This window comes from Leopardus geoffroyi, chromosome C1 (genome assembly GCF_018350155.1).
Source record: "Leopardus geoffroyi isolate Oge1 chromosome C1, O.geoffroyi_Oge1_pat1.0, whole genome shotgun sequence".
In the NCBI taxonomy this organism is placed as follows: Eukaryota; Metazoa; Chordata; class Mammalia; order Carnivora; family Felidae; genus Leopardus; species Leopardus geoffroyi.
In genome coordinates, this window is record NC_059328.1 from 61,928,571 (window position 1) to 61,948,729 (window position 20,159).

The 20,159-nt window shown below is 33.0% G+C and overlaps 1 protein-coding gene across 1 annotated transcript in view; it reads right to left on the reverse strand.

Moving 5' to 3' along the window:
• LRRIQ3 (leucine rich repeats and IQ motif containing 3) overlaps positions 1 to 20,159 on the reverse strand; it is a 222,684-nt gene that overhangs the window by 181,394 nt on the left and 21,131 nt on the right. The window contains exons 2-3 of the mRNA XM_045477858.1: positions 14,305 to 14,553; positions 11,232 to 11,555 (exon numbers count right to left, since the gene is read on the reverse strand). Of these exons, the coding sequence (XP_045333814.1) occupies positions 11,232 to 11,555; positions 14,305 to 14,553 (573 nt within the window). The remainder of the gene's footprint in view (positions 1 to 11,231; positions 11,556 to 14,304; positions 14,554 to 20,159) is intronic.

Consider the following 20,159-nt stretch of genomic DNA (forward strand, 5'->3'; position numbering starts at 1 on the left):
GGCTCTACTGGTGCTGCTCTTCTCCAGCAGGTGTCCTGAGAATTAGAGCAATGGGTCATTCGCCCAGAAGACCAGCACAAATCCCCCACATGCACCATGTCTACTGACCATAGAGTTCTACAAAGCTTCAGCTCTACTAGAAATAGCATCAGGTCTCTTTTACCAAGCAAAATGCAGCACACCTAGTTAAAACTCACCACACTCTGGCCAACGTCCAAACAGTCCCCATTGCAGGCAAAAGGAAACTTCAGAGTACTGACCAAAGGAAAGAGCAGCCAAAACACAACAACAGAGTACACACAGCATACACCAGAGACACTTCCAGAAGCACCAGGCCCTGGACAGTATAAGATCTCTTCTTCATAAAGCCATTACTCTCAGGAGCATGAAACATAACAGGCTTTCCTAACACCGAGAAAACAGAGACCTAGACAAAATGCCAAGATGGAGGAATTCATCCCAAAAGAAAGAACAAGAAAAGGTCACAGTCAGGGATCAAATCAAAACAGATATAACTAATATGCCCGATCCATAATTTAAAGCCACACTCATAAGGATACAAACTAGGCTTGAGAAAAGCATAGAAGACACTAGGGAGTCCCTTACCACAGAGATAAAAGACCTAAAAATTAGTCATGCCAAAATGAAAAATGCTATAACCGAGATTTGAAACCAACTGGATGTAATTAACACAAGAATGGAAGAAGCAAAGAATAAGCGATAGAGAAGACAGAATTGTGGAAAACAATGAATTTAAGAGAAGAGGGAAAAAAAATCTTGGATCACAAATGTAGACACAGGGAACTCAGTGACTCCATAAACCATTATAACATTCATATCATAGGAGTCCCAGAAGAAGAAGAGAGGGAAAAGAGGCAGAAGGTTTATTTGAGGAAACTAGAGCTGAAAATTTCCATAATCTGGAAAAGGAAGGAGATATCAAAATCCAGGAAGTACAGAGAACTCACACCAAAGTCAACAAAAGCAGGCCAACACTAAGACATACTGTAGTTAAATTTGCAAAATATAGTGATAAAGAAAAAATTCCTAAAATCAGCAAGACAAAAGAAGTCCTTAACTTATAAGGGAAGACAAATAAGGTTAGCAGCAGATTGCTCCACAAGAAACCTGGCAGGCCAGAAAGGAGTGGCATGATATATTCATTGTGCTGAATGGGGAAAATCTGCAGCCAAAAATACTCTATCCAGTACAGTTATCATTCAGAATAGCAAAGAGAAAGTTTCATGACAAATAAAACTAAAGGAGTTTGTGGCCACTAAACCAGCTTTGCAAAAAGGGACTCTTTGAGTGGGAAATAAAGACCAAAAGCAACAAAGACTAGAAAGTAACAGAGAAAAAGTCCAGAAACAACAATAAAGCAAGTTAATACAATGACACTAAATTCATATCTACCAATAATTACTCTAAATGTAAATGGACTAAATGCTCCAATCAAAAGACATAGGATGTCAGAATGGATTAAAAAAAATAAGACCCATCTATATGCTGCATTCAACAAATTCATTTTGCACCAAAGAAAACTGTAGATTTTTTTTTTCTTTTTCTTTTTCACCTTCAGATTGAGAGTGAGAGGACAGAGAAATATTTTACCATGCAAATAGATGTCAACAGAAAGCTGGAGTGACAATACTTACATCAGACAAACTAGATTTTAAACTGAAGACTATAACAAGACATGGAGAAGGGCAATGAATCATAATAAAGGTGTCTTTCCAACAAGAAGAACTAAAAATTATTAATATTTATACCCCCATCTTGAAGGCACCTAAATATATAAAACAATTAATAACAAACATAAAGAAACTCATTGATAATAATACAATATTAGTAAGGGATGTTAACAACCTACTTACAGCAATGTACAGATCATCTAAGCATAAATCAACAGGAAACAATAGCTTTGAATAATATACTGGACCAGATGGACTTAATAGGTACATTCAGAACATTTCCTCCCAAGCAACAGAATACACATTCTTTTCAAGTGTACACGGGACATTCTCCACAACAGATCATATACTATGTCACAAATCAGACCTTAGCAAGTACAAAAAGATTAGAATCATGCCATGCATATTTTATGACCACAATGCTATGAAATCTTAAGTCAATCACAAGAAAAAATTTGGAAAGATCCCAAATACATGAAGACTAAAGAACATCCTACTAAAGAATGAATAGGCCAACCAAGAAGTTAAATAAGAAAGAAAAAAATCCATGGAAACAAATGAAAATGAAACACAATGATCCAAAACCTCTAAGATGCAGCAATAGTGGTCATAAGAGAGAAATAAATAGCAATACAGGACTATCTCAAGAAGCAAGAAAAATCAAATACACAACCTAACCTTACACCTAAATGGCCTAGAAAAATAAATAGCCCAAAGCCAGCAGAAAAAGGGAAATAATAAAGATTAGAGCAGAAATAAATAATATAGAAACAAAAACCCAGTAGAACAGATAAATGAAACCAGGAGCTGGTTCTTTAAAAGAATTAACAAAATTGATAAACCCCTAGTCAGGTTTATCAAAAAGAAAAAAGAAATGACCCAAATAAATAAAATCACTAATGACAGAGGTGAAATCACATTCAATACCACAGGAATACAAACAACTATAGAAGAATATTATGAAACATTATATACCAACAAAGTGGACAATCTGGAAGAAATGGATAAATTCCTAGAAACACAAACTACCAAAACTGAAACAGGAAGAAATAGAAAACTTGAACACACCAATAGCCAGCAAAGAAATTGAATCAGTAATCAAAAATCTCTCAAACAAAAGTCCAGGGCCAGATGGCTTCACATGGGAATTCTACCTATTCCCCTGTGAGTTATTATCAATTTTTCTCAAACTATTCCAAAAAATAGAAATTGAAGACAACCAAACTCATTCTACAAAGTCAGTATTACCTTGATTCCAAAGCCAAAGACCCAAGTGAAAAAGAGAATTATAGGCCAATAACCCTAATGAACATGAATGCAAAAATTCCCAAAAAAATACTAGCAAAATGAATCTAATAGTACATTAAAAGAATCATTCACCAAAATCAAGTGTAATTTATTCCTGGGTTGAAAGGGTGGTTCAATATTTGCAAATCAATCAATGTGATATACCACAGTAATAATAATTAAAAAAAAGAACATATGATTCTCCCAACAGATGCAAAAAAGCACTTGACAAAGTACAGCATTCATTCTTGATAAAAACCCTCAACAAAGTAGGATAGAGGGAACATACCTCAACATCATGAAGGCCATATGTGAAAGACCCACAGCTAATAATCATCCTCAATGGGTAAAAATGGAGAGCTTTTCCTCGATGGTCAGGAATAAGACAGGGATGTCTACTCTCACCACTGTTATTTAACATAGTACTAGAAGTACTCACATCAGCAATTAGATAACAAAAAGAAATAAAAGGCATCCAAATCAGCAAGGAAGAAGTCAAACTTTCACTGTCTGCATATGACATGATTCTACTCTACATAGAAAACCCAAACGACTCCACAAAAAAAAATCACCAGAACTGATACACTAGAACCAAATTCAGTTAAGTTGCAGAATACAAAATCAATGTACAGAATTCTGCTGCATTTCTACACACTAATAGTGAAGCAGCAGAAAGACAAATCAAGGAATTGATCCCATTTACAATTACACCAAAACCATAAGATACCTAGTAATAAACCTCACCCAAGAGGTAAAAGATCTGTACTCTGAAAACTATATACCACTGATGAAAGAAATTGAAGACAACACAAAGAAATGGAAAAACATCCCATGCTCATGGATTGGAAGAATATTATGAAAATGTCTATACTACCCAAAGCAATCTATACATTTAATGCAATCTCTGTCAAAATACCACCAATATTTTTCACAGAGCTAGAAGAAACAATCCTAACATTTGTATGGAACCACAGAAGATCCTGAATAGCCAAGCAATCCTGAAAAGGAAAAACAAAGCTGGAAGCATCACAATTTTAGACATCAAATTATATTACCAACCTGTAGTGATTAAGACAGTATGGTACTGGCAGAAAAACAGACACACAGATCAATGGAACATAACAGAAAACCTAGAAATGGACCCACAACTATATGGCCAACTAATCTTTGACAAAGCAGGAAAGAGTATCCAATGGAAAAAAGACAGTCTTTTCAACAAATGGTGTTGAGGAAACTGGACAGCAAAATGCAGGATGAAACTGGACAACTTTCTCATACCATACACAAAAATAAATTCAAATGTATAAAGACCTAAACATGAGACCTTAAACCATCAAAATCCTAGAATAGAACACAGGCAGTAACCTCTTTGACATTGGCTGAAGCAACTTCTTACAATGCACTGGTTCTGATGAGCACTGGGTGTTGTATGTTAAGTGATGAATCACTAAATTCTATACCTGAAAGTAGTATTACACTGTATGTTAACTGAGATTTAAATAAAAACTTGAAACCAACAAAAAAAATCTCTACCTTGAAATATTCTGTACTGCATTTTTAATGCATTTTTCACTGTGCAACAAAAAGTATTAAGTGCCTTCCAAAAATTTCTTCCTTTCTTCCTTATTAATAGAACCTTGGTTTTGTTTAACAAATAAATGTGCCTAGATAAAAAAACTCATCAAGCCAGATTTCCTTCTAGTTAGAGGTAGCCATGTGATCTAGTTCTGATGGTAGAAGGCTTTCAGGTGGGACACCGGGTGGAGCTATTATTTTCAGACTTAGCTGACATGTGCCTTTAGTTCCTACCAATCCCTTCCTTTTGACCTAAGTCTTGACAGAAGAAACTCATGGTCTTTGAGGGAATCCATTCACTAAATAGCAGAGCAAGATGCTAGAATAAACCTTGGTCCTTCATAATTTCCTTGAGAAACTACACAGAACTATCTGAACTTTTTGTTACATGAGAAAAAAATCCCTTTTTAGTTAGGTTTCTATCACATAAAGACAAACACAATCTGAATTGATAGCATTGGTTTCTTGCCCAGATCACTCCCATCTTAAAAATGTTTTATGTATATATAATGATTAAAAAATATAAATCCCCTCATTATATGCTTTTAGATAACTAACACTTCAAATTTCTAGTTTCATTTCATATAGTAAAGAAGAACATACGCTTTCCCTTTTTCAAATTGTAAGTATTCTCCAAGTAAACCCAAAAAACAAAGTTCTAAAAATCATTATATGTCAAAATTAAGGACAGACAGGGTCATTCTAGTTTTATTGTCTTATAAGACACAAGTTTTAATCACGTTACTAATTTGTTTAAGAATTAATAAATTCAGGGCGCCTGGGTGGCTCAGTTGGTTGAGCGTCCGACATCGGCTCAGGTCATGATCTCACGGTTTGTGAGTTCGAGCCCCGCGTCGGGCTCTGTGCTGACTGCTCAGAATCTGGAGCCTGCTTCAGATTCTGTGTCTCCCTCTCTCTCTGCCCCTTCCCTGCTCATACTCTGTCTCTCTCTGTCTCTCAAAAATGAATAAACATTAAAAAAAATTTTAAAAAAGAATTAATAAATTCGTTTCTGCATTAATGCCCTCCTGATAAAAGAATAACACTTATTGAAAAAGATCATGTGATCTTTATAAGATTCTTTATTTTCAATTTTCATAGTATTTGTACACTCAGTAAGTGCAAAGAAATGTTTTGAAATATATATTTCTAACATTGCTAAATAAATTTATATCCTCATAGAATGTCATTCATTCAAGTGTTTTATATTGCTATAAATTAAATAATATCTTTCAACAATCAAAGAATAATAAAAACAATGTTGCTTATAGCAGAAATAATGAATAAAAATGTATCAGTAAACTGAAAAACTATCATTCAAACATATTTCTTTAAATCTCTGCAACAAAATTCTGCCATAATTTGGTGTATCCATAGCTCTTTCAGGCTTACTCCATTTGTGATGCCTTCCATTCATGTTTTCTAGACAGTGCTTTTATTTTTGTTTTCAATTATTCTATTTCTGATATTTTCAATCTTTTTTTTAATGCTTATTTATTTTTGAGAGAGCGCATGCACATGAGTGGGGGAGGGGCGGGGGGGGGGGAGCCACAGAATCTGAAGCAGGCTCCAGACTCTGAGCTGTCAACACAGGACCTGATGTGGGGCTCGAACCACGAACTGCAAGAGCATGACCTGAGCTGAAGTCAGATGCTTAGCCAGCTGTGCCAACCAGGTGCCCCTCAATCTCTTTTTTTTAATTAAAATGTATTTCCCTCAGCTTAAAAATATGTGGAAGTTAGTATAATCTCACTTCTAAAAACCTCTCCCATTAGTCCTATTTCTGGCAGTTAAGGCATTATCTTCCCTCTGTCCAAAATTTTCCTGGAAAAGTTTCTATACTTAGCAATTACATATTAACCCATTACAATTCCATATCCATTCCCGTAAGTTACCAAAATTCCAAAGATGCAACCTCTTCAACAAAAGGTTTTCAAACTAGTTCTGTATCCATAATGTTCCTTGACCTTTTAAAACATCCTTCATTTTTTTAAAAAAATTTTTAATGTTTTTTATTTATTTTTGAGACAGAGAGAGACAGAGCATGAGCAGGAGAGAGAGAGGGAGACACAGAATCCGAACCAGGCTCCAGGCTCTGAGCTGTCAGCACAGAGCGTGACGAGGGGCTTGAACTCACCAACTGCGAGATCATGACCTGAGCTGAAGTCAGATGCCCAACCGACTGAGCTACCCAGGCACCCCAAACATCCTTCATTTTTAAATCATTCTTTTCTCTTCACCTAAGTGATAATAAGCCATATCTCTGTTTTTCCTTCTACCTCCTGGAATTAATTTTATGTTATCCTCACTGGTCCCCCTTCTTTCTAACCATAAAGGGAAACTGCCCCAATGCTTTGTCCTTTGGTTTTCATACTGATTCCTTTATTTTCCTGTGACAGCTTGGCTTCGGTCATGCCCTCAAACAAGTGACTACTGAATTTACATCTTAGACCTGGAACACTATTTCTGAATTCCAGTTCTTCATTTCCAATGCCTGGTTAATATCTCCATACCGATATCCTGCCTCAATAAACATGACCAAATTTAACTTTCTAACAAAACTCTTTGAATGCCACCATTTCTGTACACTAAGTTACTTTTTGTCTCAGTTACCCAAGTTCAAAATACCAAAAGAGTATTTTCTCACTTCTTATTCTTATCTGCACATATTTGGTCAGTTAAAAAAAAAACCCTGTCAAATCTTTGCACTGTCTATACTTTGTGATACAATGTTGATTGTAGGACTATGAAACCAAGACAGATTTGAAATCCCAGCTTCATGACTGACTAGATGTCTGGTATTGGGTAAAGTCTTAAACCTTATTATATTTCATTTTCTTCTGTGAAATAATAATATCTCCCCATAACAGAGAATATGATGAAGAACAAATATTTTTCAGGAAGTCCTTCCCTATCTAGCCCAAGCCTCCATACTTTTTGTCCTATATTACTCTATTTTCTTTAGAAATTAACAATATCTAGCATTCTATGCTGGGTTTGTTTTTGTTTTTTAGCCTACATGTTTATTTCCTGGGCCTTCCCACTGAACTTTATGAAAGCAGAACATCTGTCATTATTATTTACCACCCAGTCCAGAATAATCTCTCTCACATATTAGGCAATCAATACATATTTGGTAAAGGAGTGAAGGAATAAAATATATAAAGTGTCTATAACAATGACTTTTACTGAGTGTCTGTCCTCTTCTTTACAATGTCTTCTATTTTCTTTGCCACTACTGTTCACTTGAATCAACCCTAATCACATCATTTCTGGCCTATAATAGTTTCTCTGCCCTCATCTGTCTCCTAACCCCCCTTAATCTGCTAGCAAAATACTGGATTAATCTCCTTTAAAAAATTTGTCAATAACATTTATTCATAGAGCACCAGCTATGATAGAACCACTCTAATTTTCTCCTCAAATAACTTCAATAGATCTTCACTGCATTCATTAAGAAGTCTAAACTCCTTAGTATTCCTCCAATCTTCTTTTCATACCCCCACTAACTTCCTATTAATTGCTTAAATGAACATCAGTCATTTTGATTGTCCTTAAAAAAGACAAGTATGTTCCCATCTTTCATTATACCATACCATCCAACTAGAATATATAAATGAAATTCTTCTTTTAGGACCCAGGTTAAAACAACCATAATTAAACACTGCAGCACTTTTTATTTCTCTAAAATTTTTAACTGTTATTACAAAATCATTAATATACTCATAAATGTTTATAAAGAATTTATGCAGTTACAAAGTTTTCTAACTTCCTAATCTCATGCATAATCACTGTTCATTGTTTATATATCCTTCCAAATGTGATCACTTCAAATGATTTTCTGTTCTTCAATTGTCAATACATATATATGTATATTTAGAAATACTTACAACATTTTACAAATACTATTCTGCAACATACTTTTTTATTTCCTGTATCTCGGTACTTGAGCTTTCTAACACCTGCAGAGCTCACCCCTTTTTCTGAATTCTTACCTGATTTATTTGTTCTAATATTCATGTCATGAAGCATGTTTTTTAAATATTTTTATTCACCAATTTAAGTATTTTGTAATATCCAACTAGATATCATTTCCTAATCACTTGTTTCAGCATTTTAAAAATCAAGATATAATAATGATTTAGTGCAGGTCATCAAATTAATTGTTTAAGAATTTAATAGTTTTATCCACTTCCATTAATATTCTGAATTGTCCATTAAAGCATTGGGGGGGGGGGGAGGAAACTACTTCCCAAAGGAATCATTCAAATATGGAAACCTGAAAATTAGAGATTCACTTTCATTAAAAAAAATTTTTTTGAATCAACAAAAAGCTTCTAGAATTAAGAAATGACAATAGCAAGGTGGCAGAATATAAGATTAAATTAAAATATCAATGTATTTCTATATATTAGTAACCAATAATCCAAAAATGAATTTAAGAACTCCATTCACAATATTGCCAAAATAAATAAAATACACAGAAATAATTTTTTTAATAAACAATACTTAGAGAATGGAAGAAGATCTAAATGAATTGAGAGTTCACATTCAAGAATGAGAATACTCACTATTGTAAAGATGGCAATCTCCACAAATTGATTTATAAATTCAATGAAATTTTTACCACTATTCCAGCAGGAATCATTGCAGAAATTGACAACCTGATCCTAAAATTCATTTGTAAATGCAAGGGACCCTGAATAGCCAAAGCAATATTGAAAAAGAAGAGTAAAGTTGGAGGACTCACACTTCCCTATTTCAAAACTTAACTACAAAGCTACAATAATCAAGACTGTGTGATACTGGCCTAAGGATACATACACAGACCATTGGAATATAATCATTCAGAGTCCAGAAATTAACCCTTACCTTTTTATGACTAACTGATTTCTGACAAAGATATCACAAACAATTCACCAGGGAAAGAATAATCTTGTCAACATATGGGGCTGGTATAACTGAATATCTACACGCAAAAAAAAAAATGAACTTGGATCCTTACTTCATACCATGCATAAAAATTCACTGAAAATGAAACATGAAACATAGGTCTCGATTTCAGAACTAAAATTATTAAACTTCTAGGAGAAAACATAGAAAAATTTAGTGACCATAGAGAGACTTCTTAGACACAACATCAAAAGCATGATCCTTAAAAGAAAAAAATCATAACCTGGATGGCTTAAAACTCAAAAATTTTCTGCTCCAAAAGAGACCATTTACAAGATGGAAAATTCGCTGAGAGAAAAATCTTTGCAATACATATATCTAATAAAGGACTTATACCCATATATCTACGCTTACAACTCAATAATAAGACAAACAACTCACTTGCAAGATGAGGAAAAAATTGGTATAGACATTTGATGAAAGAAAGTATATGCACAGTTAATAAGCAGAGAAAAATGTTTGTCATCATGACTCATAAGGGAAAAAAATTAAAACCAAAAAAAAAAATATACCACTTTATATCTACTAGAATGTCTATAGCGTAAAACAAAAAAACACTAAGTGTTTGCAAGTACATAAAGAAACTAGAACCCTCCCACGTTTGTGGTTTCTACTTTTCATTTTTTTATTTTATTTTTTTGTGGTTTCTACTTTTTAGAAAGCAATTAAGTTTCTTACCAAATTATGCATACACTTACCATACCTACCAGTAATTTCACTGCTAAGAATCTCCCCAAGAAAAATGAAAACATGTCTACACAAAGACATGTAAGTAGGTGTTCATAGCAGCATCATTCATAATAGCAAAAACTGAAAATAATCTAAATGTCTATCAACTGGTGAATGGACAAAAAAAATGTAGTGTATTCATATAATGGAAAATCACTCAACAATCAAAAGGAACAAACTATGCATATATGCTACAATATAAATGAGCCTCCACCACATCACACTAAGTGAACAAAGGCAGATGCATACGACTACATATTGTATAGTTTGATTCACATAAAATGTTTAGAGAAGCAAATTTAAAGAAACAGAAGCCAGATCAACAGTACCTAAGACTGCAGGAGGAAGTTGAGATTAACTGTGAATGAGAAAGAGGGAAACTTTTGGAGTGGTGGAAATTTCTAACAGTGGATTGTGGAGATGGCTATACAGCACGATCAATTTACCAAAATAATTAAATCATACATATAAAAAGGGAATTTTATAGTATATAAGCTATATGTCCTTAGAGCTATAAAAACATAACAGGGACCAAAAATATTTCTCTATAATTTGATATTTTTATGTTCAGCAATTTTTATGCAGTAGGCATACAAGCTTCTACAAATCCTCAGATATAAGACATTACTAATGTACTAACTAGTTTATCACATTTTAGATAAATGATACAGTATATATTAGTTTATATGATTTAGGTATAGAATCTAGAAGCTAAAATTTTACTTCCATAAATTTATTCAAAATGAAACTCTAATGAATCCAATTACCTTTTTAAAAAAATATTTTTTAAGTCTTTTTATTTATTTTTGAGAGACAGAGTGTGAGTGGGGGAGGGGCAGAAAGAAAGGGAGACGCAGAATCTTTGAAGCAGATTCTAGGCTCTGAACTGTCAGCACAGAGCTCGACGCGGGGCTTGAACTCACGAACTGTGAGATCATCACCTGAGCTGAAGTCAGATGCTTAAATGACTGTGCCACCCAGGAGCCCTTCAATTACCTTTTTCAAAGCAGGGCAGAAATTAAAGAAAAGTCGGTGGTTATATGCTCTAAATCTTTCAGGAAGATGCCAGTTCTGAATTATTTCTTCATCAGAAATCACATGATGATCCAGTGCTTTGAGAGGCCATATACTGTTGACAAGAACATGTCTATATCCTTTTTTAAGGCTCACTGGACAATCAAACATAGTGAGGGCAATTAGACTTGGACAGGCAGATAACATACATATATTCTTTAACTTTGCAAACCCATTGTCATGAAGATAGAGGAGTTTTAGTTTCTTCAGTCCACTCCAAAATTTGGTATCTGGTAGACTCTTTATCTGAAATATTATCAATAATAACATCTTAAATACAAATGTTAATTTTCTATAAATTGCATGGAAAACGGAAAAATATTAAACATCTTCTAAAACTCAGTATTTTTCAAAATGGCAAATTTCTCATTAATAAGCCAAAAACGAATCTCTAGTTTTCCAGTGGTGACTGGAGTAAAAACATAATACATTGTTCCTCTGGACTAGGTTATCATTATTAGTATAATTAAAAGAATGGACATATATACTTTGTTCAGTAAAAATTTCTTTGTAGTAGGCCAATTCTAAACTTTTCTAAAGTACTTTACTGATGTAAAGAATTAATGTGATATACCCCATTAACAAAATAAAGGATAAAAATCATATGATCATCTCAATAGAGAAAAGGCATTTGACAAAATTCAACATTAATTCATAATAAAAACTCTCAGCAAAGTAGATACAGAGAATATACCTCAATATCATAAAAGCCATATATGACAAGCTACAGCTAACATCATATGCAATGGTGAAAACTGAAAGCTTTCCCTCTAAGATCAGGAACAAGACAAGGATACCCACTCTTGCTACTTTTATTCAACACAGTATTAGAAGTCCCAGCTAGAATAATTGGGCAAGAAAAAGAAACAAATGGCATGGAAAACCAAAAAGGAAGAAACAAAACTGTTACCATTTGCAGACAACATATTATATACAGAAAACCCTAAGACTCCACCAAAAAATTCTTACAACTGATAAATGAATTCAGTAAAGTTGTAGGATACAAATTCAGTATACAAACATCTGTTGCATTTCTATATACTAATAATAAGCTATCAGAAAGAGGAATTAAGAAAACAATCCCATTTACAACCGCATCAAAAAGAATAAAATGCCTGAATGAGTTTAAACAAGGAGGTGAAAGATCTGGACACTGAAAACAATGACAAATGTATGAAATAACTTGAATAAGAGAAAAATAAATGGAAAGATATTCCATGCTCATGGACTGAGAGAATAATGTTGTTAAAATAATATTGCCCAATGTAATCTACATATTCAGTGTAATCCCTTCTAAATTTCAAAGGCATTTTTCACAGAAATAGAAAAAGACTCCCAAAATGTGTATGGAAACACAGAAGACCCTGAATAGTCAAAGCAATCCTGAAAGAGAATAAAGCAGGATGCATCCTGCTCCCTGATTTTAAACTATATTATGAACCTATAGTGATCAAAACAGTATAGTATTGGCATAAAAACACACAGATCAATGTAACAGAATAGAAAAACCAGAAATAAACCCATGCATAGATGATCAATTGATTTATGATGGTGTCAGGAATACACAATGGGGAAAGGGCAGTCTCTTCAAGAGGCCATACACAGGGCCTGTATTCTTCTCTATATCATTCTAATTTTAGACTATGTACTGCTGAAGCGAACACAAGGGCAGTCTCTTCAATAAGTGGTGTTGGGAAAACCAGATAGCAACAGGCAACAAAACAAAACAAAACAAAACAAAACAAAACAAAACAAAACAGAAAAAAAAAAGAAACCAGACTACTATCTTACACTATATACAAAAATTAGCTCAAAATGGATTAAGGGCTTAACCTAAGATCTGAAACTATAAAAATCTGAAAACAAAACACAGGCAGTAAACTTCTTCACAATAGTCTTGGTAATGATTTTTGGATTTGACACCAAAAGCAAAGGACACAAAGGCAAAAATATATCAAGTAAAAATATATCAAACTAAGAAGCTTCTGTACTGCAAAGAAAACCATCAACAAAATGAAAAGGCAAGCCAGTAAATGGAAGAAAGTATTTGCAAATTGTATGTGTAATAAGGGAATAATATCCAAAATATATAAAGAACTCATACAACTCTATAGAAAAAATAAAATCCAACTAAAAAATGGACAGTGAATCTGAATACTTATTTTCTAAAGAAGACATCCAGATAGATGGCCAACATGGTACATGAAGGGATGCTCACTGTCTCTAATCATCAGGGAAACACAAATCAAAACCACAAGGAGATACCACTTCATATCTGTTAGGATGTCTTTTATCCAAATGACAAAAAATAACAAGTGCTGGCAAGGATGTGGAAAAAAGGAAACCCTTATGCACTGTTACAGGAATGTAAATTGGTACAACCACTGTGGAAAACAGTATGGAGGTTTCTTAAAAAAAACTAAAAATAAAACTGCCATATGATCCAACAATTCCACTTCTCAATATTTATCTGAAGACTAGGAAAATACTACCTCAAAAAGATATATATACCCTCAATATTCATTGCAGCATTATTTACAATAGTCAAGACACGGAAGCAGCCTAAGTGATATATATATCTCAAGTCATTATGTTGTATGCCTGAACTTAATATGTTATATGTCAATTATGTCATTAAAAAAAATTTTTAAGTCCAAATAATTTTTAATGCAGGCTATTAAGAAGTAAAATATACCAAATCACAAAGTATTTACATATTTCTAATTCAAAAATTTTGCTTAAATTTAAATTTTTTTAAAAGTAGTCTCTACACCAATGTGAAGCTCAAAGTCATGACACCAAGATCAAGAGTTGCATGGTCTACGGACTGAGTCAGCCAGATGCCCCTTAAATTTTGTATTTTTATATATTTTATTTAGTTTTAAATTTTTATTTACATTTTATGTAAAAGACTGAAATACTGTAGATAGGTAACATACGTGTTTTTAAACATCAATTTCATTTATACACAAATATCTAAAATGCTATTGCTTACCTGATTTCCATGGAGATCAAGTTTGACTAATCTTATACAATTTTGAAGTGGATGAATATCTGTGATAAAATTGTTTGAGAAGATGCATACTCTCAGAGAGATACAGGATTGCAAATTTTCCATAGATTTTAAATGAAGGCCACTGAACTTCACAAAAACAAAATCTTTCTGATCTTCTATCATGTTGTCATTATAGTGACTCCATTCTTCATGACTGGTTAGTTCTTTTGTGATTGTTCCATGAAACATCTAGGCAAAATTGGAAATTGCTTAGAAAAGTTTTTTCAACTTCCAAAAATAAATTTGAAAACAAAAAATATTTGCTAATAGATAGAATAAAACGGGTAGAAAAGTTAAAATTAAAAAATCTAACTTGTAAGTGGAATCCAAAAACATTAAAAAAAAAACAATAAAGAAACAAAAAGAAGAATCAGACCTACAAATATAGAGAACTTATGGTTGCCAGGCAGGAGGAGGGTGCACAAAATGGGTGTTATAAATTTCTGTTATAAATTTCTTAAAGAAACAATTTACAATCACATTACTTATTTCTATGTTCAATTCAACTAGGCAGTTAAAATCTGGAATTCTATTAGTTTTAAAATAAGACTAATTTATCTAAAATTCCTGTATCAAAGCTTTTTAAAGTAATTTTACATAGTATTTCTTATATATTTGAAATTTCCCTTACTCTGGGTAATTTAAGCTTTTACAAAACACAGTTACCCAGTGATAGTTTAAAAGAGAATAACTGAGCTCAAGTGGCCTGAGAGCATTTAGTCAGATTAACCACCTTCCCTATTGGAAGAATCTTTCTACCATGTGAAGGTAAACTAGGTAGGCATAATCCAAATGAAAATAAATGTGAAAATCTAGATAAACCCTTGCACTCATTCAAGAGATTAGTTCCTTTTTATATGCTGACCAAGGCCTACAACTATAATTAAATTCTAAGTACCATCTAAGAAATTAAACAAAATGCAGATTCCTAGGTCCCATATCATATCTATGTTATCAGTCTCTGGGCTGAGGGTCAAGGAATCTGTAATTGAGCATGTTCCTGGGTAAGTCATGGACACATTGAGAAAGAATAAAGACCCTGATATAAAATAAACAGATACGAATGAATCTTTATAAACTTACCAAGCTCTATAGGTCTGAAATGAAAGGCAATATACAAAATGTATTCCATCATTTGGACTCCCTATTTAGAAAAGACCTCAAGTCTTTCCTCAGGCTCTCCTTTCAAAAAAACCTATTTTTTCCATCCTGGCCTAATACAGGCAAACTCCAGTTTATAACAAGGGTTTATGAGAAACCATATATCAGGCATAAATCAGGATGTTTTAAGACAATGGGGTGCTCAAAAGTTTCACTTATAGAATCCAATTTTTGAGTCAATAACAATTCTGGAAGAAATCTGCAAAGTGAGAGTCATATACCAAGTGAATTTTTTTTCCTTTCTATTTGTGTAACCAAATGATTTTTTAAAATTATTAATAGACTTTATTTTTTGGAGCTGTTTTAGGTTTACAGAAAAACTTAAAGTACACAGAGATCCCATATATACCCCCATAACTCCCTGCACCTTCAGTTCCCCCTGTCAACACCTTGCATTCGTGTTATGTATGTGCTACAATTAATGATCCAATCTTAATGAATTATTAACTAAACTTTTTTAGATCATAACTTATAACAATCTCTAGACAAACAAAACACATCAACATGGAACAGCAGAGATCCCATTTCTTCATATAAAGCTGAAGTTGACTTTGTATCTTTAGTCACAGCATTGGTACACGTGTGTGTGTGTGTGTGTGTGTGTGTGCGCGCGTGTGTGTGTATTTATATATATAAATATATATATAATAGATGCACAGATAAACTATTATTTCAAGCATTCATTTCTCTGCTTATTCATCTCTAATAGTTTGATATTTCTTTACTTCTTTGTAGAAGGTATCATCTGCCTAGCATTTATTTTTAGGGATTCTAAATAGCATTATTAAGTATAGTTAATATCTATAAACTTATCACAGGCAATGAAAGATTTTTATGTTAAACTTTTCTGTATTAATGCTATCCATATGTCACTTAAATGTGATGTCAATAATCTACCACTGGTATTATTCAAAGGTAGAATGTTTTCTATTTCCTTTATTGATCTCAGACACACTAGATAACCTAACTAAATGAAAACTTCTGTAATTAGTTAAGCATTCTAACTTTAGCTGTTAGTTGACTAACATTGCTACTAACTGTGAGTTCACTGATACCATTTTGTGAAGGTAACTGATACTGATACATAAGATAACATAGTCCCTTCCCTCAAAATGCCTAAATATGTTCAAAATAACTTTTTAATAATACCCAGTGAGGGAGTTAGTGTGATTGGTATTATTGCCTCACTGAAAAACTTTTTCTTGCAGATAAGACATATAGTTTGAGGAAAAGAATTATTAGGTCACACAAATCCAAATTTGAGATAATCTTCATGATAGTACTTAATTGAATGCCTTTTTACTCATTTTGGACAAACACTTCCTAGATTTAATTAAAAAGATGCCAATTACAGACAGATAAAAAACGATCTGTAATAATTAAATAGTAAGGTAACTAGGGAACTCTAAAATTTCATGGCCTCATAATTTTTAAAAAATCTACATTGTCTAATTATTTTATGTTTAAACGCAAACCCATGAAAACAATAAAATTAAACATGGTTAATGAAATATGCGAAACTTCATTGTCTAGATAACTCTTAGTCATTACATTCCTGTACCATGCCTACATCCCCAATTTAGAAATTATGTATTTTTATGTTATATAATTTAATTGTTGCCTTTCCAATTATATTACATGTACCCTGATGTCAGACATTTTTTTTTGTGGTTAGCTATATATTTTTCATAGTTTAGCATGGGAACAAAAACTGAATCAGGTATAAATAAATAAATTGGCCAGAAATCCTACCTAGGGTGATCAGCTAAGAAAAAGAAACAAAAGGAATCCAAATCAGAAAGGAAGAAGTAAATTTTCTGTTTACAGATAATGTGATCTTATATATAGAAAATCCTCAAGACTCCATGAAAACTGTTAGAACGTACAAATGAATTCAGTAAAGATGGGGACACACAATAACCATGCAAAAGTCATTTGCATTTTATATATACTAACAATGAGGTATCTTAAAAAGGAAAAAAACAATCCTCTTATAATAGCATCAAAAAGAATAAAATACTTAGGAATAAATGTAACCAAGGAAGTGAAAGATCTGTACACTGAAATCTCTAAGACATTAATGAAGGAAATTAAAGATACAAACGAATAATCCTGTGCTCAGGAACAGTTAATATTCTTAAAATGTCCATTCTATCCTAAGTCAACTACAGATTCAATACAATTTTTAATAAAATTCAAATAGCATTCTTCACAAAAGTAGGAAAAATAATGCTGAAATTCATATGGGACAATAACAACAATAACCCAAAAATCTCAAGTAGACAAAACAATTTTGAAAAAGAAAATGAAGCTGAAGGCCTCATACTTCCTGACTTAAAAACATATTACAGATTCACAATAATCAAAACAGCACAGTACTGGCAAACAAATGAACAACAACAACAAAAAACAAAAAAAAAAACAATAGGCGCACAGACCAAATTACAACAATTGAGAGCCCAGAAATAAACGTATACATATATGTCAACTAATATTTGACAAGAGACAAAGAATACTAAAAGAGAGGACAGTAATTTCAATAAATGGTGCTGAGAACACTGTCTATTCACTGGAAAAAGAATAAAATCTGACTCTTACACCACTTATTAAAAATACCTCAAAATGTGGGGCTTCTGGGTAGCTCAGTTGGTTGAGCGTCTCACTTAGGCTCAGGTCACGATCTAGTGGTTCGTGGATTCGAGCCCTGTGTCAGGCTCTGTGCTGACAGCTCAGAGCCTGGAGTCTGCTTCAGATTCTGTGTCTCCTTCTCTCTCCATCCCTTCCATGCGCATGCTCTGTCTCTCTCTGTCTCCCAATAATAAATAAACATTACAAAAAACTAAAAATACTCAAAAGTAAGTCAAAAATAAAGTCAAAAGACTTAAATGTAAGACTGGGGACCATAAAACTCCTAGAAGAAAACATGGGAAAAGCTCTGTAACATTGGTCTTAGCAATGATTTTTGGATATGACACCAAAAACAGGCAACAAAAGCAAAAATCAACAAGAAGGACTATATCACACTGAAACACTTCTACACAGAAAAGAAACAATAAACAAAATGAAGATGCAAATTATGGAATGGGAGAAAGTATTTGCAAACATCTAATAAGGGATAAATACCAAAATATAAAAAGTACTCATACATATCAGTAGCAATCCCCTCTTCCTCCTCCTCCTCCTCCTCCTCCTCCTCCACCTCATCATCATCATCATCTAATTTTAAAATAGGACAAGGACTTGAACATTTTCTTCCCCCAAAAAGACATATAAATGGCCAACATATACATGAGAAGGTGCTCAACATTGCTAATTGTCAGGAAAATGCAAATCAAAACCATAATGAGAGGAGGGAACAAACCCTTGTGCCCTGCTGGTGAGAATGTGAACTGATACAGCCACTATGGAAAATGGTATGGAGATGCCTCAAAAAATTTAAAATGGAACTACCATATGATCTAACAATTATATATATAAAATATATATTCTAGTATATATCCAAAGGAAATGAAATAATTATATTTCAGAGATATCTGCAACTCCCAAGTTCATTATTTACAACAGCCAAGAAACAGAAACAAGCTAACTGCACACTGACTGATGAACAATTAAAAAAATGCGATATATAGATATAGATATATTTTATATAATGTATACACACATACACAATAGAACATTGTTCAGCCATGAGAAAGAAGGAAATTCTGCCATTTTATACAACACAGATGGATTTTGAAGGGTTGATAGTAAGTGAAATAAGTCAGACAGAGAAAGACAAATACTCTATGATCTCAATGTGAAATCTAAAAAAGTTAAACTCATTTAAACAGAGAGTAAATTGGGGGGTTCCCGGTGTGAGCAAAATGGGGTACAGGAAATGGGTCGATGTTAAAGGTTACAAACTTCCAGATCTAAGATAAACAAGTTCTAGCAATATAACACATAACATGGTAACTACAGTTAACAATATTACATTGTATACTTAAAAGTTACTAACAGAGTATATCCCAAATGTTCTCATCACAAAATAAATAAATAAATAACTATATAAGATAGATAGATGTCTTAACTAAGCTTATTGTGATTATCATTTTGCAATATTTGTGTGTATCAAGTCATCATATGGTACACATTAAACTTATACAAAATTATATGTCAATTATATCTCAATAAATCTGGAGAAAGACTTCTTTTTTAAGTTTATTTATTTTGAGAGAGAGAGAGAGAGAGCATGCACGTGCACACAAGCAGAGACAGGAAGAGAGAGAATCTCAAGCAGGCTCTGTGCTGTCAGCGTAGAACTTGATCCCATTACCTGAGATCATAATCTCACCTGAAATCAAGAGTTGGACACTTAGCCAACTGAGCCACCCAGGCACCCCTAGAAAAAAAGACTTCTAAGTAAAATGACAAAGTGTCTCTCATATAGATTGAGATCTATTGTTAATTCCTTGAAATCCTTCCCTTCAAATTTCCACAACCAATATCCAAATGCCTGCAAAAAAGAATACATTTTTCATTTATTTATGCTGCATAACAGAATACCCCAAAATCTACTGGCTCAAAACAACTACTGTTTAATATTTCTCAGGATTTTGTGGGTTGACTTGATTCAAGTAGGCAGTTCTTTTTCC